This window comes from Saimiri boliviensis, chromosome 2 (assembly GCF_048565385.1).
Source record: "Saimiri boliviensis isolate mSaiBol1 chromosome 2, mSaiBol1.pri, whole genome shotgun sequence".
Classification (NCBI taxonomy): Eukaryota; Metazoa; Chordata; class Mammalia; order Primates; family Cebidae; genus Saimiri; species Saimiri boliviensis.
In genome coordinates, this window is record NC_133450.1 from 154,486,605 (window position 1) to 154,513,352 (window position 26,748).

Sequence of the window (26,748 nt, forward strand, 5' to 3'; positions counted from 1 at the left end):
CTCCACCTTCAGACCTTTGAAGAAGAAAGTAAACTTATTCTGTATTGTTCCAGGGGGTAAAACTGGCATCAGAGGGTGGGAGTTACAGAGGGAGAAGCTTTTGGCCTGGACTTCTAATGGTCAGACAGGCTTCCTTAGAATACAGCAGAAGCCCTATCCCCAGAAGGACTCATGAGAGGCTGAGGCACAGTGAGTCATCAGTGACTGGGAAGGATTTAACAAGAGGTGGAAGTAAATGATTTCAGAGCTGCCTATAATCCTAATTTCTATAAAAGACTTATAAGAAAAAACTTAAAGGTAAAAATCTTCCCAGAAATCACTGGTCCCCAACCCAAGCATCAAAGGTACATCTACACTAACTCTGACTTTTCTGTTGGCAGGAAGGAGATCGCCTTAGTGATGAAGACTTATTCAAGTTTTTAGCTGACTACAAAAGATCTTCATCCTTACAGAGACGAGTCAAGTCAATTCCAGGTGTGAATGACCTGTCTTATCCTCTTTAGCTGTGCCAAAACGGCTTATCATTAGACATATTCTTTGTCCAATGCTAGAATTTATAAAATCATCTTTGCCAAGTGAAGTTTCAGATTTTGTGTTAGGAGTTAAGACTATGAATTGCTCTATGTTTTTGGCAAACCTATTAATGTTTTTTAATTTTCTTAAAGGATTGATTTCGTAAACAAATCCTGTGCTTTAGATCTGGTTTCTCAGATAATGAGAATTTTTTATTTTATTTTATTTTATTTTAGACAGAGTCTCACTCTGTCGCCCATGCTGGAGTGCAGTGGTGTGATCTCAGCTCACTGTGACCTCCTCCACACTGGCTTCAAGAGATTCTCCTGCCTCAGCCTCCCAAGTAGCTGCGATTAGAGGCACCTGCCACCCCGCCCAGCTAATTTTTGTATTTTTAGTAGAGACAGGGTTTCCCCATCTTAGCCAGGCTGTCCTTGAACTCCTGACCTCGCGATCCACCCACCTTGACCTCCCAAAGTGCTGGGATTATAGGTGTGAGCCACCCACCACACCTGGCCAAAAATTGTTTAAACAGAGCCTCTTTAGTCAAATAAAATGTTATACTTAGTATTTAAAAAGTGAATGTGAGATGCTTTGGTAGAAGGCAAAGGCACCCTCCTTATCCTCAGCTCAGCAACCCTGGAGGTACTTCCGTAGCATCCTCAGGTCCAGGGAAGCCAGTTTTTAAACTACCCACTTTCACTGCCAGCGATGCAGGGAAGTTACTTAACGATGTACAATTATAGTGTGGTAATTCAGGAAAGAACTTTAGAAATCCTCTAATCCATTCCTACTTACTTTACAACTTCTGGCTTTACATTTTATTTTATAGGAGCTACATCTCAAAAGTTCTCATGACCTGCTTTTCTCAAACTGTAGGAAGTTAGCTCCACAACTGTTTTATCACACTATGGTTTGTTCTTATTTTCGTGAAAGCAACACTGTGCAAGTCTTTCTTGATTCCCTCATAACGTGACAGTTTCTTTACTAGAACATTCCTGTTTTCTCTCTTTAGGCTTGCTCAGACTGGAGATTTCTACAGCTCCAGAGATCATCAATTGCTGTCTGACTCCTGAAATGTTGCCCGTGAGACCCTTTCCTGAAAACCGGACACGCCCACACAAAGAGATTTTGGAATTTCCAATACGAGAAGTATATGTCCCTCATACTGTGTACAGGTAAGAAACACAGGTTCAGGCCGGGCGCGGTGGCTCATGTACCTCGGCTCATGGTCTCAGCACTTTGGGAGGCCGAGGCAGGATGATTGCTTGAGCTCAGGAGTTTGAGACCAGCCTGGGCAACATGGCAAAACCGTGTCTCTACAACATATACAAAAATTCGCTCTGCATGGTGGCACTTGTCTGTAATTCCAGCTACTTGGGAGGCTGGGACAAGAGAATTGCTTGAACCCAGGAGGTGGATGTTACAGTGAGCCAAGATCACGGCACTGCACTCCAGCCTGGGAGACAGAACCAGACTCTATCTCAAAAAAAAAAAAAAAAAAGAAAGAAAGAAAGAAAAGAAAAAAAGAAGCACAGGTTCTTAAAAAAACACTGAACTCACATTCTGAGTTGTATTTGAATAATGCTTTCTCATCCTTCAACCTGTCTTCCTACTTCCTAAGTTTTAGGGAAATGAAATGTGAGGTTTATATAACCATAGGTGATGGCCAAATCTCTTTCTAAACATAGTTTACTGAATTCTCTTTAACAAGAAAGTATTACTTCAGATGTAATTATAGTTAAGGATTATAGTGGACATATGCTTTCCAGAGATTTTTTTTTTTAAATCCTAGCCAGGCACTGTGGCTCCCGCCTGTAATCCCAGCACTGTGGGAGGCCAAGGCAGGTGGATCACGAAGTCAGGTGTTCAAGACCAGCCTGATCAACATGGTGAAACCCCTTTCTAGTAAAAATACAAAAATTAGCAGGACATGATGGCGTGTGCCTGTAATCCCAGCTACTCGGGAGGCTGAGACAGGAGAATCGCTTGAACCCAGAGGCAGACGTTGCAGTGAGCCAAGATCACACCACTGCACTCCAGCCTGAGCAACAGAGCGAGACTCCATCTCAAACAAACAAACAAAAATCCTGCTAGTCATTACCTTGGTTTTCCTCTGTGAAGAAGGACGTACTAGAGAGGGAGCAATGTGACCAATATGGGCTAGCTATAAAAAAGGCAGGTTTTCAGCTGAAGACTAGCTCTTTCCAAAAGACTTGACAGCAATAACATGATAGTAGTACATATTCCAATTGTATTTACAGCAATAACAGAAATGTTCTGTATGTGTGCCACCAGTACAATAGCCACTAATCACATGTGGCTGTTCAGCATTTGAAATGTGGCCAGTGCAATGGAGGAACTGAAAACTTAATTTTAATTCATTTTAATTTAAAATCAAGTAGCTATATGTGTCGACCGTATTGGAGAAGACGGAGCTGGACACTGAAGGCCTGACAGGTTGGGCTGCCTTGGTTTCTGAGTCACATATGGTGGCACCTGACCTATTCTATAGAGTCTGGAAGGAGTGCTTGTCAACACACATCTGCCAGAGGCAGACCCGCAAATACAGAGTGAATATTCTTGGGCTGTACTTGGCACTGTAGAAGTGCCAAGGACACCCATTAGAAATGCCAAGTCCACCCTGTTAGAAACCAGCTCTTTACTCTGGGGAATGACAGAGAGACGCCTCTCCAGTTTCGCTGTGACCCCTCCGCGTGGCTCCCAGGCCATCATATGTTATAGTCTATTTAAGGAAAGAGAGGGAGAGAATGAACTTGGTTCAGAATCTTACTCCATGAAAACGTCACAGAATTTAGGAAGCATCTTGTCTACATCTCTTGTGTTAAATGTTTACTTTTCTTCTCCAGTCCTCATGTGCTTCAGAGTGGTTTTGATTAGACTGGGCTTGACAGTTACCCAGTCCCAGAAGAGCATCCCCCTTCCTGCACCTCCCCACATCCACAAATAGGAAATGGAAAGAGAGGTCTGAACCCCAGGTAAAACTGGCAAGCTGACTAAGTTTGCCCTGGGTGGCCTCGCCTTTTCATTTCTGTCCATTGTCCTCTCTTCTGTTCTTTGCTACCTCCCCATACCACAAAAAACCTGGAACTTTGTGGCTTTTCTAGATGGTTAAGTTTAGGAATATTTCTTTGTTTACAGAGTATTCACCTGATGATTTTGCAATATGACTTGACTTATAAAAAGCTGATCTACCTGGAACTGTGGGCAATACATCTATCAGGCCACACAATGAATGCTTACACTGACAAAGCCAGGATTTGGGATTTCAAATGAGTGTGCCCTTAACGTAAACAGCAGCGCCCCCTTGGGCGGGCGGGGGGCTGTTACCTGGTTCTAATGGCAAATGGCATCTGGCCTTGAGTGCCAGTGGCAGCCAGAGTCACCCATTTTAGGATTTTTATATTGATGAGGGTTTCAGTTGAACATTGCCTGAGTTGAACTCCACCTATCTTTACCTGTCTTAAAGAAGCAGCTGCCACAGAGCCTCAGGTAAAGTTGGCTTGGGATTGGCTGGCATTGCCTTCCAGCCCCCCAGCCTCACCTTCCTCCCACCTCAGCTCCTCACTGCCTCTTTTCTCTGCCCTGCCCCTTCAGGTGTCCTGTGTGGGGCACCGCTCAAGTTGCGTTCTGTCGTATTAGGTTGGTGCAAAAGTAATGGTAGTAATGCATGAGTCCTGCCCCGTGCCTCTTGTCTTATTCAGATTTCTTTAATGAACAGCTGTAGATGAGTTCTGGTGGAACTGGGTAGGGCTCCCGGAAGTCTCCCCATGGGTCAGTGAGGGTCTGGCGTTCATCAAATAAACACTTGCTCTGACAAGAGAGATCAACTTCTAGAGCCAAAAGGGCTCATCCCAGGAATGACCAGGGGCTCCCAAACCAGGGGCTTGGGCCCTCTGCAGTGTCGTGTGCAGTCTCTGTGGGTTAGAGGCATGGAGCTAGAGCCAGGTCAAATATCAGTTGGAACATGGTTTATCTGATGGATAATTAGCTGTTTTCAGGACTCTTCCTATTCAGCTGAATGTTCTCAGACCAGTCTGATCTGGCCTAATGGAGATGTGCTCCCATGTCACAGTGAAGTCTTCAGGAATACGACCCGCCTTCTCTCCTGGGCAGGGGTGGGGGAAGAATGGCCTAGCGTGCATGCAGGAGCTGACCAGAAGGAATGTCTACGAGTTATGATTTAGTGAGTAGAACTTCTAAGGAGACCGGAGCCAGGCAGGAGGCTCTGAGAAATCACAAGCGGAAGACCAGCAATTCTGAAAGCAGAGCAGAATGGCCGGAAAAACTGAGCTGATGAAAAGGATTATCCAAATCCAAGCTCGGCATTCCTTGCTCTGTGTCCAGATTAAGAAAATGCTAGTTGTTTGCCTAGGAACACATTTGTACCAACTCCTGGCTTATTTTCCATGTGGCCCAACAGCTGGTACTAGAGACACCAGCTGCTTTCTGGTGGGGATGAAAGCAGCATGGGCTGAGGCCAAGGCCCGGCAAGGCCTTCAAGGACATCCTATCCTGTGGCCGCCATGGGAGTGTGCGCAGAGATCACAGGCGCTGAGGTTGTAATGAGCTTGTTAAGCTCCTTGCCGTCCCTTTAACTGGTGATTACACTAAAGGGAGCCACATAAAATGCGTTTTCATCTCTGGTTTCAGCCCCCGAGAGCCTCTGAGGTCTTGTTTATCCAATTACCAGACTGGCTGTGGAGGACTGTGCTTGCCGAGAACAAGCATATCAGTTGGAACATGATTTCTCTGATGGTTAATTAGCTGTTTTCAGGACTCCTCCTATTCAGCCGAATGTTCTCAAACCAGGAGTCCGATCTGGCCCAACAGGGATGTGCTCCCATATCACGGTGGAGTCTTAAGGAATACTACCCACTTTTGGCCAGGCGCAGTGGCTCATGCCTGTAATCCCAGCATTTTGGGAGGCCGGGGCAGGTGGATCACTTGAGATCAGGAGTTAGAAACAAGCCTGGCCAACATGGTGAATCCCCATCTCTACTCAAAATACAAAACAATTAGCCGGGCTTGGTGGCATGCACCTGTAACCCCAGCTACTTGGGAGGCTGAGGCAGGAAAACTGCTTGAACCCAGGAGGTGGAGGTTGCAGTGAGCCAAGATTGCGCTACTGCACTTCAGCCTGGGCAACAGAGAAAGACTCCATCTCAAAAAAAAAAAAAAAAAAAAAAAAAAGAAAAGAAAGAAAAAGGGAATACTACCTGCCTTCTCTCCTGCAGGGGAAAAAGAATGGCCTAGCTTGCATGCAGGAGCTGACCGGAAGGAATGTCTGCGAGTTATGATTTAGTGAACAACTTCTAAGGAAAGAAATGAACCAGAAGTAACTCCAAATGAAGTGGTTAGGAAGCGGGGCAGGACATGGGGAGTATCCTTGAAAGAGACTTTATTTCATCTAAGGAAATGGATTCCCAGTTTAAGCCCAGTTAGTTAAATATTCAGAGTGGGTCTTCTCAGTTCCGGGGGAAGAGTGATTGTGCATCAGAGTAAGTGTCCATCCCCAGCCTGGAGACTCCGATTCAGGAGGTCTGGGATGGGGCACTGGTGGGCTGACACTCTTTCTTGTTCAAAATCAAAGCTTCCCCTCCTTCTCATGGAAGGGACGCTTCCACCAACCCTTAATGAGTTCCTATACTGTATGTAGTCATCCAGTGCTCCATACCAGGTGCGGCAGCTCACACCTGCAATCCCAGCACTTTGGGAGGCCGAGGTGGGAAGATCCATTGAGCCCAGGAGTTCAAGACCAGCCTGGGCAACATAGCGAGACCCTGTCTCCACAACAACAAAAAATTAGCCGGCGTGGGAGTGCACACCTGCAGTCCCAGTTACTTGGGAGGCTGAGGCAGGAGGATCGGTTGAGCCAGGGGGTTCGAGGCTACAGTGAGCCATAATCATGCCACTGCCCTCCAGCCTGGGCGACAGAGTGAGATTCTGTCTGAAAAAACAAAAACAGAAAACTATTTCCTAAGTATAAGGTGATCCGGAAGCCCAATCCTGGGTTTTACTAGGCTTAGCAAACAGTTGCTTACGGAACGGAAACTTTTATAAGCAAACCATTCACTTAGGCTGCAGTGGCAGCCCACACAAAATCTAGTCATTTGAATTAGCCAAGGAATGGAGACAAAGACAAAGTGAATTTCTGATGCTAGCTGCAACTTGGTCTTAATAATAAAACAGGAACACAGTGCCCAAATTCCTAATGCCATGCTCCCAAACTCAGCAATCCTCCTCCTCTTCGTAAGAATGAAAAAATTCAGGAGGGAACCAGTTGCCTAAGGTTCTGACAACAGAGCTGCCATTCCAGTATAGCGTTTAGCCACTAGAGGGCACAATTCACTCACTTCTTAGATTCAGACATGGGACTACCTTTTCCATTGCAAACAGATGAAGTGATTTACAAAAGTAGGACACATATTTGATTTTTTTGCCTTTGAAATGCAAAACCAAGAAAAACTGAAAAGTATTGAAGTGTCCTACGAGATCACTGTTGTCATTTTTCACAGAGGATTTTATTCTAGCCTGTCAGTTTCTGCCTCCTTTCATTAGTAAGTCCTGACCTTAGACATCTGACATTTTTTTGGAAGGTGTAGTGGGGCAGGAGACCAAGACATGCATCTCTTAATGTAGCCACAGATGGAAATCTTCTCATTTGGGGAAGAGTTGCTTACTATACATGTTTACGTATTCACCAATTCTGCTCATGTGTAAACCAAAGAATGTGAAGAATTTTCCTAGAATCATGATGAGCAAGGCAGGTAGGAATAGGAGTAGGCAGGTGCTGTGTCCATTAGTGTCACTGATTCCACAGTTCACAACTCTGTATCAGTCCCTTATTTTATATTCATTTAAGTCCACAACGCTTGGTGTCCTACCTAAAAGTCCTGCTGTCAGTTTACCAGTGATGAGTGTCATTTTCTCCACTGTCCTTTACATGGAATTCTGCAGGAAGATTCATGAGGCATCCTGTTCCTAGCTGGGTTCACTGGTTGGTGGAGGCAGACGCAATGGAGAAGTGGTGATGAAATTAAGGCAACGTTAGGCTTGCATTTGGCTGTGATCTTGAATAGTGTCTAGATTAGAGGAAGCACCTAAAATCCAAAAAGTCTTTTTTTCTTTGATTTCTATACTTTTGCTGGTTTTAAAAGTTATTGGGCAAGGCATGGTGTCTCATGCCTGTAATACCAGCACTTTGGGAGGCTGAGGTGGGCGGATCATAAGATCAGGAGTTTGAGACCAGCCTGGCCAACATAGTGAAACCCCGTCTCTACTAAAGATACAAAAAATTAACCAGGTATGGTGGTGGACACCTGCAATCCCAGCTACTCGGGAGGCTGAGGCAGTGAATCACTTGAACCTGGAGGACAGAGGTTGCAGTGAGCCGAGTTCACACCATTGCACTCCAGCCTGGGCGACAGAGCTAGACTCCATCTGGAAAAAAAAAAAAAAAAAAAAAAAAAAAAAAAGATTATTATTTGAAAATCAGCCCTTAAAGTGGCTTCTTATCTTCTTATGGAACAGCTTTTGGGAAATTGTTCAGTCTTACTTCTTTTGCTGTTGGGCTATTGTGGGGGATTCTAGTTTGTAGCTTTTTCGTCCTCAGTTCTGACTTCCTCAGGTACTTTACAGATGCCCCCAAAGATCAACACTACTCCACCTTTACCTGGGAGTGTTTGGCCATCTCTAAAGCAGAGGTATTTTGGCAACTCTCCCTAATGGATGTCCTGTGGCTTCAGGCCTCAGACAGGCTGCCCTTGGGCCCTCAGCAGAAGTCGGTGTGCCCTGAGGCAAAATATTAGATGCTGCGTCAGGGTTTCCCAAGGGGAGAAACTTGAGTGGAAGGTGCAGGGAAAACCCCACAGTACAAAATAAAGCAGACCTATGGGTAGTTGAAAGGACTGTTTTGACAGCGTAATGAGGTAATTGTTTAAAACCACAGCTAATTCACCAGATTTCCTGTGTCTTTTATAGTTAAAAGATGAAATTTCTTTACCCACTGGTATAAACAACAGAAAGATTCTAAAACTTCCAAAAAATGTGCTGATCCTGCCTGCTCTGTTTCATGTTCTTTGACAACTTTTAAAATGTAAACTGAGATTCACCTAACTGTTAGTGGAAATATTAATATCATGGCTTAATAAGGATAAAATTAGAGGAACTCAACTTAATGGCTCATTTAATAATTTCTAAGGGGTTCCCGTGCCCAGGCTGATAGTTATACATTTAGCAATAAGAAAATCTCAAAGCCTATTTCTTATCTTTTCCTAGAGTTATGGCTTTTAAACCCAAGCTGGTCGTTCCTTTTGTATCACTCCACTTACTTGATAGGGCTGACTTGGGCTGAGCTTTCTCTCCTGTCAGGGTTCAATAAACTTCTGTCAATCAGCTCACAGGAAACAGACCAGTTTCTTTATCCTATTAACAGATTTACATTTCTGTTCTCCCAAAGTGTCAGTTAATGTCCTCAAGGGTAATTTGTACAAATATACATGATAATCTCTGAATTGAGAAGACAGACTCAGAAACCTTAGAATTCTGATTCATTCTCTTTGGCTCAGACTCGGATGAATTTGCCTCTCGGAGTAGGGGCATGAAAATTATTGTTCCCTTAATGTAATCTGTTTCTTCTTTCTCCTTCCCCTGTTCCCCAAAAGCTCTTCTGAGCTTGTTCGTTCTTCCCTTACTCCCATTGTTGACAATGTGGCCTCCCCTCATTCTTGCCTTTCCAGAAATCTCCCTGTGCTCCACAAGCTTGGCTCATCTCAAACTTGGAGTTCTGTTTTCTCGTGCCCTTCTTCTTGCATTTTCTTCTTTTAAGAGAGAGGATCTTGCTCTGTCTCTCAGATTGGAATGCAGTGGCATGATTCTAGCTCACTACAGCCTCAAACTCCTGGGCTCACGGGATCCTCCCACCTCAGCTTCCCAAGAAGCTTGGACCACTGGTGTGTGCCACCACACCCCGTTAATTATTTTATCTTCTCTAGAGATAAGGTTTCACTCTATTGCCCAGGTTTGTCTTGAACTCCTAACCTCAAGCAGTCTTCCTGCCTCAGCCTCCCAAAGCACTGGGAGCTGCAACCTTTCTTGTACTTTTTACCTTTGCATTTATTTCCTGGTTACAGTACTTTTAATGGCTGTGGAACAAGATTCTGCCAGTGTATGCGCCATCCAGGACACATTCATGCCACTTTAATTCTCTTAGAACGTCAATGAGATCGTCTTGCTGGGGAGAGATAAAGGGCAGGGCGTATCCTTTTCCTCTGGCAGGTTTTCTTCCACTTTAATAACCAGCCAACCGACTGGGAAAGAAATTGACTGATAGCTACTTCCTCTTTTGTAAAGAGCAAACATCAAATTAGTGGTTTGCCCTCACTTTGTGGATAAGCAGAATAATAACACCTATGCTTCCCAACGCCTCTCCCTGCCTTTTTTGAAACCAATATAAATTGTTGGTCAGAGAACAACCTTAGTGGGGTGGAATGTGGAAGAGGAATCACCGAAGGGGGACCAGTCAGCCTGACAGGCGGCAACTCTGGTGCCAAAGAACGGACGCAAGACCAGAGCCGTGTCCCCACCCTGATGGCAAACTTCCTGGGGGCGACAGAGACTCCTACTATTTCTCCCATCAAGACAAAAATCAGTGTGTTTGAGCTCATGGAGGAAATGTTCTTTGGGATTGGCATGGGAAGGTGGTGAGGCCAGTTGACAATTAGCCTAGTTCACTGGGGTTTTGTAGTAGCAGCCGGGTGGTGGCGCCATGTGGCCACCCGGCTGTGCCAATGGCGTCCCTAATTTCTCCAGCTTCCTGATAAGTCTTGGTAGGGTCGGAGGTCCACCAGGATTTGCGTTATATGGCCTGCCTCTGACTGAGATTAAACTCTAAGTAGGTAACTGGGGAAGGCCTTCCTCCAGTGAGAAGGTTTTGATGTAGTCTCATCATTGGGGACTGAATTGGACCTGGAGAAATCAGTTTTTCCGTAGTCTTGTTTCTAGAGTGGCACCCTAGTCATGGGCAGGTCAGGAGGACAGACAATCGGTCACCACCTTCACCACCACTCATGGCTGGAAAATAGGAAGTGCCTTTCTCACTCACCAGTCACCACGGCTAGAAGAGCGTCTGTAGTTCTTTCAGATGCCACAAAGCTGTTGTTAGAGCTGCCCATTGACAAATCATGTACTAGGTTTTTGGTTTTTTGTGGGGTTTTTTGAGACAGAGTTTCACTCTTGTTGCCAAGGCTGGAGGGCAATGGCGTGACCTCAGCTCACTGCAGCCGCCACCTGCTGGGTTCAAGCGATTCTCCTGCCTCAGCCTCCCAAGTAGCTGGGATTGCAGGTATATGCCACCATGCCCAGCTAATATTGTATTTATTTCATAGAGACAGGATTTCTCCATGTTGGTCAGGCTGGTCTCAAACTCCGACCTGAGATGATCCACCCTCTTCGGCCTCCCAAAGTGCTGGGATTACAGGCATGAGCCACCGCTCCCGGCCATGTACTAGTTTTTGATGATCACATTGCAGTCTTCCTTCGATTTTTTTTTTTCCCTCGTCCTAGAATTAAGGCTGAGCTCCACTTGACAAGTTATCTTCTGTACAGGTAGAGCAGGCTGTGCCAGCTCATAGCATCTAATCAGTAGGCATAGAAATAGCCACTGAATGGGACTGCGAAAGTGGAATGGGAGAGGAACGTGTGACGAACAGGAAGTTTTCCCCTTTGTGTCCAAAGTCTGTCTACGTAGAGCAACAGGATGGTGATGATGCTTTCTGGTTAAAGATGTCGCGGCAACAGTCTTCCCTGGAAAGCTCTCTACAATAGCCAGTGGCATGCAAACCCTGCGTTTTTGGCACTGGATCCAGTGTTTCCGACTTCCTTGGAGAACTTTCCCTGAAGCCAGTAAGAACCCAGCGAGAATCAGGATTTGCCTAGAAATTTAGCATTTACCTAATCAGTCATTCTCTAGACATGGCAGTACCTCCAAGTGATTCATATGCTTGTTTGGTGGGCGTCGAGCATGTGGCGGTTTGGAGAAGGAAGTGGAGAAGGCAGCCGTCGCGGGAAAAATGTCTGATGTGGCTAAACATCAACCCCACGGCAAGCCTACGACTAGGGGAATGGGAGGCATGGTGCGGGTAGCTGCTGGCGCACAGCTCTGGAGATAGCTTCCTGCAAGCTGGAAGGGACTCTGGGCAATAGGCTTTAGGGCCTAAGTGTTCCTTCAAGGTCACTGATTGTTACGGCAGCCATGGTACACAGCATTCAGCATAGAATTATTATTACTACTAAGCATGATCCTCACCATGACGCTCTTGGGGTGGAACACAAGAGCCCAGAGAGAATATGCTTATTTAATGCAACCTCTAATGTTTTCTCCCAGAGTTGAGATGAAACTGAACCAAACTCTAGCATGAGAATTGGTATCCCAGGCCAGCAGCCAAAACCATTGCTGACACTTGGCCGGGCATGGTGGCTCAGGCCTGTAATCCCAGCACCTTGGGAAGCCGAAGTGGGTGGATCGTGAAGTCAGGAGTTTGAGACCAGCCTGACCAACAGAGTGAAATCTCATCTCTACTAAAAATACCAAAAAAAATTAGCAGGGTGTGGTGGTAGGCACCTATAATCCCAGGTACTTGAGAGGCTGAGGCAGGAGAATTGCTTGAACCCGGGAGGCGGAGGTTGCAGTGAGTCGAGATCACACCACTGCACTCTAGCCTGGGCAACAGTGCGAGACTCCATCTCAAACAAACAAACAAAAAAACGCTGACACTTAAGTATCTAGCTCTGAAAGAAGTGAAATCTGTAAGAGGGACTGTTAACCCTCAGAATGGTCTGGGGATGCTACATCCCTTTGTGGACTTGTCACACTGGTGTGAGCATAGGGAGTGGGAACACTTCCTCTCAGCTCCTTCCTCACCATGTGGCATTCAAGGACAAAGGGAGCAGGATGTCTTCCCTTTGAAAAATCTCATATGCCTAGCAATACCCTGTGAATAATGTTGATGCATTCGCCTAACCTGTATTATGAGCCCCGGCTGTGTGTCAGACGCTATGCTCGGTGCTGCAACAGACGAGGAGAGGTGACTGCGTGTCTTTGAAGGGAAATCCCAGCCTCCTAAGAAGCACTAGAACCGCAAGCAGCCACGCTGGTCTAGGCAATGACACGCAGTGCAGCTTTGTCCTGCAGCCACCTTGAGATCTTTGAAAGTTCTCCTGCCTCCCAAACCCGGGCAAGTCCTCTCTCTTGCCAAGTGCCTAAAGCGAGGATGTGTTCATAGCGGTAGCTGCAGGTATCTGGCCAATTTATTTCCTAGCAGACCCGCTGTTTCCCCCAATCCCAATACTTTCTTCCCCAACCCAAACCAAGGCATCTGGCAATATTAAAAACATCAGGAATGATACAACAAGCATTTTAATGAAGATTATTGATTTCTTCATTGGCTGTTTCTTTACAAGGGTAGAGAACTAATAAAGGATCTGCCCCAAACAAACAAAAAAAGTGAGCCTCAGTACCAGTAGAAATTGGAAGTGTTCTGGTATTTACATGTGTTCTTCTCAGCTGGCAGATTTGTTTTAGGAAACTATTTGCAAAGCCTGGAAAAAATATGTTCCCTCTGTCTGTTAAAGGAACATGCAGGTTGATTGGTGCTGGTTCTCCATCTGACAGTAATGTCTGGTGGCCTTAAAAAAAAAATACAGCATAGTCCAGACTTGGCATGCAAATGGTATCTTTACACTTAATGTTAGGTCTTGAGCAAAGCCAAATATTAATGAAATGTTTATTTTGTTTTTATCTGCAGGAGATTTTCATTCAAAATGTGTTGTTTTGGGGGAAAAGGAAGGGTGTTTATAGAAGGTACTTTTCAGCATTCTTCTGATTTTTTTATCTGACGTGTCACAACCTCTTTAGGAGACATTAATTTAGTTCATAATCACAACTGGAACTAAGGAAAGATTATTTATATTTTTAGAAATTCTCACGTTCTTATACTTCTTTGGAGATTGAATTGACTCCAAAGAGACTATTTTATGATTAAGAATATTTTTGTGGTCGGGTGTGGTGACTCACACCTGTAATCCCAGAACTTTAGGAGGCCAAGGCGGGTGGATCACCTGAGGTCAGGAGTTCGAGACCAGCCTGGCCAACATCTTGAAACCTGATCTCTACTAAAAATACTAAAATTAGCCAGACATGGTGGTGGGTGCCTGTAGTCCCAGCTATTCAGGAGGCTGAGGCAGGAGAATTGCTTGAACCAGGGAGGCAGAGGTTGCAGTGAGCTGAGATCGCTCCATTCCACCCCAGCCTGGGCAATAGAGCAAGACTCCATCTCAAAACAAACAAAAAGAATATTTTGTATAGGGAGTCATTATATCGTGTCCTTATACCAAGAAGTCCAGTTGAGGTAGAAATTTTACAGAGTAAAGCCATGTTTTGAAGGAAACACATATTTAAATATCAAACAACACTGGACATACAGCTTTTAAAATTTACATACTTGTATTAATTATCTATTGCTGTGTAACAAAACCTTAACAGCTCAAAACAATCGTGATTATCTAGCAGCATATGTAGGTTACACAGGTGCAACTGAGCTGACTAGTCTGAGCCTTCGAAAGGCTGCAGTGAGGATGTCAGCCTAGGCTGCGCCACCTCAAGGCTCCCCTGGGGGCGCATCCACTTCCCAGCTCATGCCTGTGAGCTCATGGCAGGGTGCAGTCCCCCGTGGATTGTTAGGCTGAGGGCCTCAGTTCCTCACTAGTTGTTAGCCGGAGGCTTCCTTAAGTTCCTTAACATGTTTTCTCATGGCGAGGCAGCTCACTGCATAGCAGTTGGCTTCATCAGAACACGCAAGCAGGGGAGCAAGAGGCAGAAAGCAAGATTGAGGCCAGGGTCTTTCCACAGCCTCATCACAGGAGTGGAACCTCATCACTTTGGTCCAATTTTGACAAACGTCATAGTGACTTTTGTCACTACATCAGAGGCGAGTCACTAGGTCTAGCCCACACTCAAAAGAAGAGGATTTCACTGAGCAAGAATGTCAGGAGGCAGAATCTCTGGGCATTTCATTAGGAGCTGCTAGCGCAGTTCTTAATGACGCTGTAACACATCGGATTGGGAGGAGTATGGGGTGGGAGGGTGATGAGCAAGGGCAGGTTAATTCTGTAATGCTGAGGACAGGGCGCCTCGTGAAAAGTGTTCCCATCAGACTGGAATATTTCTAGGACGTCTGCAATGCACCACTCTCTAATAAAAGAAAAAAAATTGCCACTTCTTGACAGATATTCAAAGGTGAGGAGTCCCTTACTAAACCACACTCCAAAGAAATAAGCCTGCGAAACAGGGGAAAGTTGTTTTTCACCTAGAAAGCAGATTTCATGCATTTTCTTATTTTCAAAGTAGTGGGGAGAAACTCCAAGCTGTACATGTGAAGGAAGGGACTCATTTCTCCTCTTGCATAGCGCCCCAGCACCTTGCACACCCCAGTCCTCCCTAACTCCCACCCGCACACTCACCTCCCAAGCACCTGTAGATCTACATACTTATCATCTAGTCTGTACAGAGTACTGAGTGACGTGCTCACTGCAGCTAAGGAAAGGTGAGATTTGCAGGCTGTCTGAAATGTTTCATGCTAAAGTAGTTCCAATCCTTCCCCCGTTTAGAATAAAATACATTCTTAGTAAATTATATTTAGGCAGAAAAAAAACCACACACTGGAAATAGGGTTCTCATAAACCAACTGGGGGCTCAAGCTGGTAAACACATTTCTAAGCCATCCCTATACAGAAACCATGAGACAAATAAGACACAGAACATCCAGATCACTTAGACCCTTCAAACCACGTCCTGGGATCCAAGGGGAGTGGCTGCGACTTAGGAAAGATACCTTTATCCAGCAGACCTTTTGACTGTCTTGTCAATCTCAAGTTTAAGAAAAAAACCGTAGAGTAAAAAATTTGAGTTTGGGCCCCTTCCCACTTTCCCTTGCTTCCTCACCCTCCTCAAACCTCTAAGCACCCAGATCTTCCCCAAAGCAGTGCTTCCTGGTCAGTGATGACCCCAACCTCTTTTCATCCCTTGTCTTCATGCATACCTTCAGTCCATAAATCCAAGCTTTTTGTAAGGAGGGAGGGTGAGTAAGCTAATTCATACTAAGGTGAGAGTGAATTATATATAAACCTCATATTAAGTCTAAGCAGTGTTTCAGAAGAAAATTTGCTAACGTGGACATCTTACTTCAAAAAAATTCAGTTGAACAAAGTATGGTTTAGAAATCATTTTCAATCAGGATTGGAGAGAGGGTTTTGTTTGTTTGTTTGTTTTGTTTTGTTTTGTTTTCTTAAAGCAGTTAGATTTCTCCAGCAGATTTTGAATGCTTGGATATTCGTGATTCTTTTCAATGGGAATCTGATCTGGATAAGACCTAAGACCATAAATACTCGAGCTTTCCATTTGGGTCTTTTGTTATTGAAAACTAGTTGGACTTAAACACGTTAAGTGGGTTTTAAGGATGGCTGCTTTCACCCGTTTCTAAAAGATAGCATTCTTGAGGTTCTGCTTTATTTAGCAGAAGGAATGCTGGGTTTCCAATCTCTCAGTCACAAGGAACTTTTACTTATCTCATAAAAAAGACTGGGATGGGGATTAACGTAATAGAAAAGGTATATTACAAATATCATAGCGGCTGTATTTAGTTAATTCATGTTCAAAGATAAATTAGTAGTAGTAATAAGAGTGGTGCTTATAAGATCACCATATGTGATGTTCAAATTGCAGATCATCAGTTGAAAAAGCATGGATTTTCCCCCTGGGAGGAAATCTTTTAAAGTGGCACCATAAGAGACATTAAGGCTGGCTGTTGTTTTGTTTTTCTTCCTCTCTCTCTCTCTCTCTCTCTCTCTCTCTCTCTCTCTATCTCTCTCTCTCTCTCTGTCTGTGTCATTTAATTTCTGACCTTGAGTGCATTTTTTTAGCATTATAAAATCGTAGAAAAAGAATATTGAGTCATTTATTGTAGTGTTTGTAAACAATTTGATACCATTCTGCTTTGGCTTCTTAACTGCATTTGCTGATTGTGAAGGGTGTAGAGGTCCCTGATGTTCAGAGTGCGGAACCAGCATTTATATAAAACATTGCAGCCTGGCCCACGGAGCACAGGGCTTACTAAGGGGCCAGCTGCTGCTTGCCGTAACACCCCCAATGCCTCCTTCTCATCTTGCACCATTTCCCAGGGCAGACAGCCTTGTGGGGCTCCGACTGGTGCACTGGAATGTTTCGCCTTCCATTTTTCTTGCTCTGATTTCTGAAGACAGAATGTTCTCTTCACCCTACACATTAGGGGGTTTCCTTCTGTTTTCATTTTTCACTGGTTCCTTTGTGAATTTGCACTTGGAGCTAACTTAAGAATGTCGGAAACAGCAATAAACACACATAATAGCATGAGGCCATGGCCACAGAAAGCCAAGACAGGACACGGCTCTTGTTTTGTTTTTTACACGTTTATTTATGAAGCTGCTTCTTCTGTTTATTTACTTACTTATTTATTTCTTGAGACAGGGTCTCATGTCACCCAGGCTGGAGTGCAGGTATGACCATAGTTCACTGCAGCCTTGAACTCCGGGGATCAAGTGATCTTCCAGCCTCAACCTTCTGAGTAGCTGGGATCACAGGCACGTACCACCATGCCTGACTAGTTTAAAAAATTTCTTTTATAGAGATGGAGTCTCACTGTGTTCCCCAGACTACTCTCGAACTCCTGGGCTCAAACAGTCCTCCTGCCTTGACCTCTCAAAGTGCTGGGATTACAGGGAAGAGCCACTGTGCCTAGCTCCTTTCCATTCTAAAAAGTGTCTGAGGCAGTTATAGAGATTGTATAACAAGGTGTAAAATTTCTGAGTGAAAGGAAAATAAGGAGAGAGAAATCTAAATGTGTGTAAGGTCAATATGTACACAGAATGTTTCTTAAGACCTTTGACAATTCCTTTTAAAATCATGGGCAGGCTGGGCATGGTGGCTCACGCCTGTAATCCCAGCAATTTGGGAGGCCGAGGTGGGCAGATCACTTAAGGTCAGGAGTTCAAGACCATCCTGGGCAACATGGTGAAACCCCATCTCTACTAAAAATACAAAAATTAGCCAGGCGTGGTGGCACATACCTATAGTCCCAGCTTCTTGGAAGGCCGAGGCAGGAGAATCACTCGAGCCCAGAAGGTGGAGGTTGCAGTGAGCCAAGATTGTGTCACTGCATTCCAGCCTGGGCAACAGAGGAAGACTCCATCTCAAAAACCAAAAAACAAAAATCACCTGCAAATTTGAGCTTCCTAATAGCCAAGCAAAAAAGGGAATCACAATGAACATTTCATATGTGATTCATATGTCTGCCAATTTAAAAACAAACCAGTTCTTTTAGATGTGTGATTCTCAAACTTGAATGTACATTTGAGACACCTGGTGCATTGTTAAAATGTAGGTCCTGGTCTAGCAGGTCCATGGTGCATTTCTAATTGGCTCCCAGGCAGTGCTGTGCAGATGCTGATGCTGATGCTGCCGTTGATGCTGCTCCTCCCTGAACCACCCTTTGAGTGGTGAAGTTTTAGCTCACTCATAAGAATGTATTTACAAAGCATCTTCCCACTTTAAAAATATAGCCATGTTAGGTTTACAGTTTCTCAGGTAACTTCGGAACATATAAAATACTGAGTTTTGAGATTTCTAATTTTAATTTGCTCTTTCTATATTTAAAACAACTAACACCAAGAGACAGCATTCTCATTTTCAATTAACTATGTTATTTCAAACCTTAAAAAAACACCTCATAGGTTTTTTGGAGTAATACCCCTTTGGGCCCTTGTAAATATGATAAGACTACATTACAGTCAAGTTCTGGTGAGTCTGACTGTTGACCAGAGAGATTGTTTACTGTTGTTCTTAGAAGTAACAGTGGTTACAGGCATCAGGTCTATTTCAGAGCACCTGGATTTGAATTGCACTGTGCCACATGCTAGCTGTGTTACCTGGTACAAGTTATGCCTCCTCTTCATGCCTCAGTTCTGTTGTCTGCTGAATGAGACTAATAGGTACCTGTCACGGATGCTTATAATAGTGCCTGCATCGAGTAAGAATGAAACAATGTTAGCTATTTTTATTATTACATTTAAAATAGATTTTGCTGGCAGTGAAATATGAGTGATAAATTATCATCATCTGCTCAGCTGTTTTCCTTGCATAAGTACCTTACAATAATGTATCTAGATTTGCAGTTTTGTTCTGAGTCCTCAGATGAAAGATACCAGATAATCAGAAGACGTTACTGACATTAGTAGGCGTCTGAAGTTCACTCTGATGAATCAATCAGGCTATTTACAACAAATTGCTATAGACAGTAAAAAGCGCCATCCTTTTCCTGTAGTTTTTGAATGACAGCATCTTTGTTCATGCAATTGGTTTTGCTGCGTTTCCACTTCAGTAAATAGTTCATCAATTCTTTGGCTCGGTCTTTGCAAACAAAACAAAAAACTAGCTTCGGAGGGAGAATTTTAAAACAAAAATAAAGAAAAAAATTACTTTGAAATTGCCAAAATTGTTTGGCTGAAAGAGGTTATTTAGAAAAACAGAGCTTTTTATGCATATGCCTGTTTCAGTGGTGTTGTATCAGAATTGCATGTTGCTAGTAGTTTGCTATCAAACCAACATTTGTGTTTCAAGCTATTAAAAAAATGAATAAAATAGGCTGGGTGCAGTGGCTTATGCCTGTAACCCCAGCACTTGGGAGGCCAAGGCGGGCAGATCACTTGAGGTCAGGAATTCAAGACCAGCTTGGCCAATATAGTAAAACCCCATCTCTACTAAAAATACTAAATAAGATTAGCCAGGCCTGGTGGTGCACTCCTGTAGTCCCAGCTACTCGGGAAACTGCGGCAGGAGAATCACTTGAATCCGGGAGGTGGAGGTTGCAGTGAGCCAAGATCGTACCACTGTACTCCAGCCTGGGCAACAGAGCAAGACTCCGTCTCAAAAAAAAAAAAAAAAAAAAGAATATAATAGAAACGCCGATTTTTCTGGTATTTTATCCCTTCTCTCCAATATCTATACCAAAGGCATTTTTAAGATTTCCCTAAGCTGGAAGCACCAGACCACATGTTATTTAAAACATATTAAGTTGTACCTATATCCTCCTGATTATGTATACTTTCTGTATAATTGTTTAACAGTCTGCAAAGTAGCAGGAAAAAATTTTGCCTTCAGGTTAAATTCAGAAGAGTTGCCATTGGCTAACTGCAAAAATTTGCATTTGGTAAGCATTTAATTTAAAATTGATTAATTTTGGTTTTGAGGTTTTACTTTCCATATTTTTAGAGCCAATAACTTTTAAAGTCTCAGACATTTTTGTGGAATTCTAAGTTGTTCATAGATCCTAGGTGCTGTGTTTGTCAGCCTGAGAGCTTAAATGGCCCTGCCAAAAACCCAACCTCAGCTCAGAGTAGGAAATTGTCAAACACTTGGTAACTGGTAAGCAAATGGATTTCAGTCACTAAATGGAATTGGAGGAATGCAGTGCTCCCTCAAAAAGAGCATTTCAGCTGGTCACAGTGGCTTGGATTTGTAATCCTAGCACTTTGGGAGGTCGAGGCGTGAGAACCACTAGAGCCTAAGAGTTCAAGACCAGCCTGGGTAACATAGGATGACCTCACCTCTACAAAAAAATAAAAATAAAAAATTATCCAGGCATTGTGTTGGCTTCACCTGTAGTCCCAGAAACTTGGGAGGCTGAGGCAGGGGATTGGCTTGAGCCCAGGAAGTTGAGGCTGCGGTGAGCTGTGATCATACCACTGTACTCTAGCCTGGGCGACAGAGCATAGACTCCATCTCCAGAAAAAAGAGGCTGTGAAAGAGGAAGGCAGGGTTGTGTGAATCAGAGAGACGCAAAGACTGGGAGAGACTGAAAGAGAGGCAGAGAGAAATACACATACAAATTAAAGGCAGACTGAGAGAAATGGAAAAATGAAGAGAGAATCCCAGAGAGATTGGTTGATTTCTCAGGTAACAATCCTGCAGAGTGTTTAAAGTTATGTTTTAAAAGGCACTCAGTTGGTTCACGCAATCCTAGTAAGAAGATCATCTTCATTAGCATCATATTTTGCAGTTTTCAAAGCAGTTCTTAGGCATCACTGCATTTAAGACTTGGCTTCAACCCTTTTATTACAGGTTAGGAAATTGACTTGTTCACCTTGCATTTGTAGAGCATTTTGCGATTTTCTTGCAGGACATTTCCACCCATTATCTAATCACAAGTCTCCATACATTCCATCTTCGCTGGCATAAAAGCAGCTTAAATTACCAAGCACTACTGAGATTGAAAAGACAATGGAGATAATGCAGGCCACAAAATCAGTGACTTTTTTTAAAAGCATACATTTGATATTAGTACTTTGTTTTAGGCTGTACATTGAAATAAAGAAAAGAAAACCAAAATTGACACCAACTTTATTTCAAAATAAATTCTACTTTTTTTACTTTTCCACATCATCTTTTAGCTGCTAGTCTTTGTGCATATTCAATGTTTGCATATTTACAGCCCTGTCAAAGAGAAAATATTATTTTCGGAATTTTCACTCAACATCATACACTGAGTATTGGCCATTTAACTCATCTTAGTCCCACTTTCAAAGAGATACCCAGGAGGAACCACCAAGGATCGTTCGACCTTGACCAACTATAGATAATTCTTTGTATCTCTTCGGGATTTTTAAGGTCCTGTAAGTAAAATATTTTCAGATTACAGAAGGCTTGGGATTCTGGCTTTACCACATGACCGACTGGTCCTCCATGTTCTCCTTGGTAGATGTGGGAATCAGTGACACAGTTCTTTTTACTCAAAATATGGCTTAGCTTACCATCACCAGGAATGGGCGATGTATATGTACTTGCATTGTGAAGGTTTATTTGTACCTCCACTCTTCTTAACCAGGCTTTTTCACAGGAGAAACAACCCCAACTTCATGAGTCCTATTTTCATTACCTGTTTGCCAGTCTGTTAATATAATGGCCAACTCAAATGATCAGTAATGATTGACTCACCATGACATGATCCATCGCCTTTGTCACAGGAAGTCCACTTGCCTTGAAGAATACAGCATCTTCCAACTTGGCTCCAGAAACTTTGGCTCCTTGTTAAATCCCTCTGCGTAGGTCGTCTCTGCAACCAGTTGACACTGGAGCTCAGCAGCCAGCTGATGGGGCCTTCACTCCTCTTGTCGAGCTGCTCCTCTCTCGTCTAAAAGCCCTTTTTCCTTCTTCCCTCCTGGCTGGCCTAGAAGCTCTGCTAAAGAGGTATTCAAAGGGTCCAATTGCTTAAACAGGGGGCCAGTGTGCTTTTTGCTGTAATCCATTTGTTCCTTGGGCTCAGCTCCAAGCTATAGAATCCCATGGGAGAGCACACTGATGTCACCTTGGGAATAAGTAACAGGGCCAGGCTTTTCTGTTTGTTTCCTTGCACCAGATTAGGCATAGGATAAACTTAGGAGAAGCCAAAGTGATGTCTTCACATTGTGGCTTTGAATGATGTCCAGGTCCCTTGGTTACTCTGTTCTCAGCAAAGGAAATAGAAGATGGTCCCAAGATGGTATAAGCAGAGTGTTTGGTTGACAATTTGATCTAAAAATGACCAGATTCCACAAGTTAACCCCCAGAGCTGCTCAATCACAGCAGTTTAAAAATAAGTTGAAGACTCGTTACTGAAACAGTGGAAAGAATTTGGAGCTTCCAAAATAGTTTGTAATCAAGAAAAGCCATCTGAGGGGGCCCTGGAGGGAAAGTTGCTGATGAATATCAAACGTCCAGTTCTCGATGTAGCAATATATATGACTGAAGAAAAACATTTCTGTCCACATTTGAAGAAAGATAAGATTATACTAAATGCCTGGCGCATACACTGAACCTTTAGTTACTGGGAAAGCTTTCAAAATAACTGCCATAACAAGTGGCAAGTTATTAAGGTCATGGGCTGTCCTCTCAAAAATCCCTGGATAACATGCTCCTCTGGCTAGCATGAGACCCTTAATTTATCACATATGAAGCATATGAGCCTGTTTATCAGTCTGTTGATAATTGTTCTTATCTAGCTTGGGCTCTGGGTTACTGGCCATGTAGGCAGATCTTCCCTCCCAAGAGAAAACATTATTACTCTCTTGGATTCATTTATTTAAAGGCATATGGATTTAACAAAACATATTACTTAGCACTCTCATTGATTTAATTTAGAAATATAGGCTGGGTGTGGTGGCTCACGCCTGTAATCCCAACACTTTGGGAGGCTGAGGCAGGTAAATCATGAGGTCAAGAGATCGAGATCATCCTGGCCAACATGGTGAAACCCCATCTCTACTAAAAATACAAAAATTACCTAGGTGTGGTGGCACACGCCTGTAGTTCCAGCTACTCAGGAGGCTGAGGCAGGATAATCGCTTGAATCTGGGAGGCGAAGCTTGCAGTGAGCTGAGATTCGACTACCGCACTCCAGTCTGGTGACAGAGCAGGACTCCATGTCAAAAAAACAAAAAACACAAAAAATGATGACCCTTAGGAAATTAATCTTCTTAAAAAAAAATTTTAGGCAAACTCATTTAACCTTCCTGGGAGTTAGTTTCCTGGCCTTCAAAAAATGGGATGTTGGAGTAAATTCTCTTGATGTTTCCTTCCAGCTGCGTGCTCGGTGGAGAGCACTGGCAGTTTGGGGCAGGACACTAAGTGTCTGTGGCAGTGATGTTTGGATACAGGGGTAAGCAACCCCTTTGGAAGCAATGTGCAGAATTGCTGAGCAGTGATGGGGGTGTACGGGAATGGGTGGTGGTGCCTCTGTATTGGAGGGAAAGAGACGAGTATGGTGATAAGTCTGGCAGGGCTACTACTGTTATGATTTACACAGTCCCTTTCATCCAGCTACTTCAAAGCAACTTCACAAACTCTGGCTCATTATTCCTTCAAACACAGCATTAAAGAAAGGTTGATTGGCATCTTTTAATTAATTCAAAGATGATGAAGCTGAGCATTACAGAATTGAAAGGGATTCTTCCAAAAGTATGCTGTACTGCAGAGGGGCAAGATATATCACGTGTTCATCACAGCTTTATAACTGAAACAAGGAAATAACCTAAACACTTATTTTTGGAGGAGACCATTGTAAATTACGGCATATTCAGAACATTCAGTACCATGTACCCATTAAAATCATGTTTCTCAAGAATAGTTAGTCACTTTGGGAAAATAGTCATAACTGAACATTTAGTGTCATAAAAAAGATAAAGCTTTGTACATACAGTATGATAAAAATGTTTTATGTGGCCGGCATAGTGACTTATGCCTATAATCCCAGCACTTTGGGAGGCCAAGGCAGGAATATCACTGAAGGCCAGGAGTTAAAGACCAGCCTGGGCAACACAGTGAGACCCTTGTCTCTACAGAAAATTTAAAAATTAGCCAGGTGTCATGATGCATGCCTGCTATTCTAGCTACTTGGGAGGCTGAGGCTGGAGGATCACTGGAGCCCAGGAGGTCGAGGCTGCAGTAATCTGTAATCACACCACTGCATTCCAGCCTGGGCAACACAGAGTGAGATCCTGTCTCAAAAATTTTTAAAAAAAAAAGTTTAATGTGTAGAGGAGAAAAGACAAAATATAAATGTATTAAAGTTAATGGTGATCTTTCTCAGTATAGTGGTATATTGAGAAGCTACTATTCTTTTCTTTATAGTGTTATGTACTTTTAAGTTATTCAAGGTTGAAAAAAATGGGCACACATTACTTTGATAGTCATCTCTGTATATAATAATCATATGATTATGAAAGAGGGAGTGTATGTGTGAAATTGGAATGGGTGAATGAAATAGAATTGTAGGGAAGACCAAAGGATGATACGACGTACGAGCTGAACCCCAAAGATGAGAAGACCAAGCCATTTAGTGAACTGGGAAGCACTCTTGGGACCAGAAGGCACAGAGGAAGGACTAAGTTTGAAATGTTCCAGGTTTTGAAAAAGGCCAGCATGGGAGAATAATGAGAGATAAGGTCAGAGCCATTACCAAGGCCCAGGTCATGCAGGACCCATGATAAAAAGTTTGGGAAACCCTTGTAGGGCTGACATAATTTACTTTACATTTTTGAAAGATGCTTCTGATCAATATATGAAGAAGATTATAAGAGGCAAGTGTAGATGTCAAGATCTGTTGAGAAGGTTTTGCAGGGGTCCATGTGAGAATGAGGGTGGTTCAGAGTGGAGAGACAGGGCAAGGTGGGCTGGAGCGTGGATCTGACTTGTTAGCCATATGGAGGAAAGAATTATCATAATGGCCATCATTTATGTTTTCAGGGGGGGCCATGTAACTTCAGTATGTTTTCAGTGTTCACATTTTTGAGTTTACAGAATTAGTGCTTGATAAGGTACACAAGTAAATCACTGGTCATGTACCATGCCTTTAAAAGCATATATCATGCTTCTATTATAATGATAATAATAGAAGCCTACTGCTAGTCATAAAATGTATCTGTTCAGAGAAGCCTTTTTCTTTTTCCAGAGAAGTCTTCTCGGTTTCAATTGTTGCCCGTTAATGCTCACCACAGCCCTTTGAGGTCAGTGTAATTGTGCTTTGGGAAAGCTAAGTAACTTGCCAAAGGCCGTGCAGCTAAAAGAAGCAAAAGCTGGATTCAAATCCCAGCTCTCTGGCTCCAGAGAGAACACTCTCATCCCCTCTCTGACCTTAGCTCTGCTTTTTGATTGGTGGCAGTGGAGATGAACGGAAGTGAGCAGTGAGCAGAGAGGAGTCTGTAACCCCCACACATCCCTGCACTGCAACTGTATACTGTCTTCCGTCCTCATGTACTATATCCATGTCCACTCCTGACAGCATCAGTGGCTCAACCATATCTAGCTGTATCGGGGTTTAAGGCTGTGTCGGTTTAGACAGAGCAAGCTTTGGGAGGTGCTGCTTAGATGGCCACATGGTTGAGTAGAAACAGCACTGTACTGGATCTCTGACTGCTCTGTGGTTCCTTCACCATGTGTCTCATCTTTAAAACTTGGGGCTCAGTCTAGGTGCCTCCTGGCCTGAGCACTCCGGAATTCTATGCCAGTCCCTTTATTGTGTCATGGCCTGTTGTCTCCTTTTCTGGGAAGACATCTATACCTCACTGATATTTGAAGCTCGTTGAGTATTGTCATAGATCAGCCCAGAAAGTCACAGGGTACAGTAGCTCACACCCTTCCCAGCACTGCCCCAGCCCCATTCTGCCTCCAGGAAGTCACCCAAAATAGAGAGATGGGGGTAAAATAAGACCTAGGAATCTGTTTATTTGCCCCCATGGCCTTTGAACTTGCGTATCCAACGTAACAGCTCCTGTGTGTTCTTGATAGTTCCAGTTACCGTTTTTCTTCTCAAATACCTGAGAGCATTCATTATTTTGCAAGAGATTTGAGTAGACAATTCTTGTGCCCTATCTTTTCTTTCCTTGATGTGAGACATTCTTCTGTGACTAGATAAGTTTATCTCAACGTTTCATCAAGTAATTTCTCAGAATGTTACTTTCATAAAATATACCGTGAAAAAATGAATAAATGAAAGGAGTTCTGAGGGCAAAACATTTGGGGAAAGAAGAGTCTTTCTCCCTCTAAGGCATTCTCAGGGCACAGTAACCTGCTCATCTCGCTTGCCCTGGTCTTTCCCAACCAACTGCATCTGCTCAACCATCTCCCCTTCCCATACACTTGTTAAGAGTTTGCAGAACATTAGGGCTCTGTGGGACAGGCTGGGAAATGCAGGTTGACATGCCACTGTTAATACCTAGAAAATTAAGGCAAACTTGTCCCTGAGAGATGTCAGGATAGCACAGTGTGAAAAGGCCATACTTAGCAGGGCTTTTATCTGAGAGAATATATAGCACAGTGGTTATGAGTGTGATTCTGGAACTAGACAGTTGGGGTTCAATTCCCAGCTCTGCCATTTAGTTATATGATATGGGGTGTATCACCTAACATCTCTGTATCTCATTTGTTCCTCACTTGTGACATGGGGATGATGACGGTGATAATAGTACCTACCTATAGAATAACTATGAGAATTAAACAAATTAATAAATATGAAGCATTTGGAAATTGGCCTGACTCAGGATAACTCCTATACAAATGTTAGTATCATTATTATTGTTTCTTCAAGCCAGGAA

General features: G+C 43.5%; 1 protein-coding gene across 4 annotated transcripts in view; it reads left to right on the top strand.

Annotated features, from left to right (window-relative positions):
- DOCK8 (dedicator of cytokinesis 8) overlaps positions 1-26,748 on the top strand; it is a 243,967-nt gene that overhangs the window by 117,574 nt on the left and 99,645 nt on the right. For all 4 annotated transcript variants that reach the window (XM_039461451.2, XM_039461450.2, XM_039461452.2 and 1 more), the window contains 2 exons: positions 381-474; positions 1,529-1,691. In XM_039461451.2, the coding sequence (XP_039317385.1) occupies positions 381-474; positions 1,529-1,691 (257 nt within the window). The remainder of the gene's footprint in view (positions 1-380; positions 475-1,528; positions 1,692-26,748) is intronic.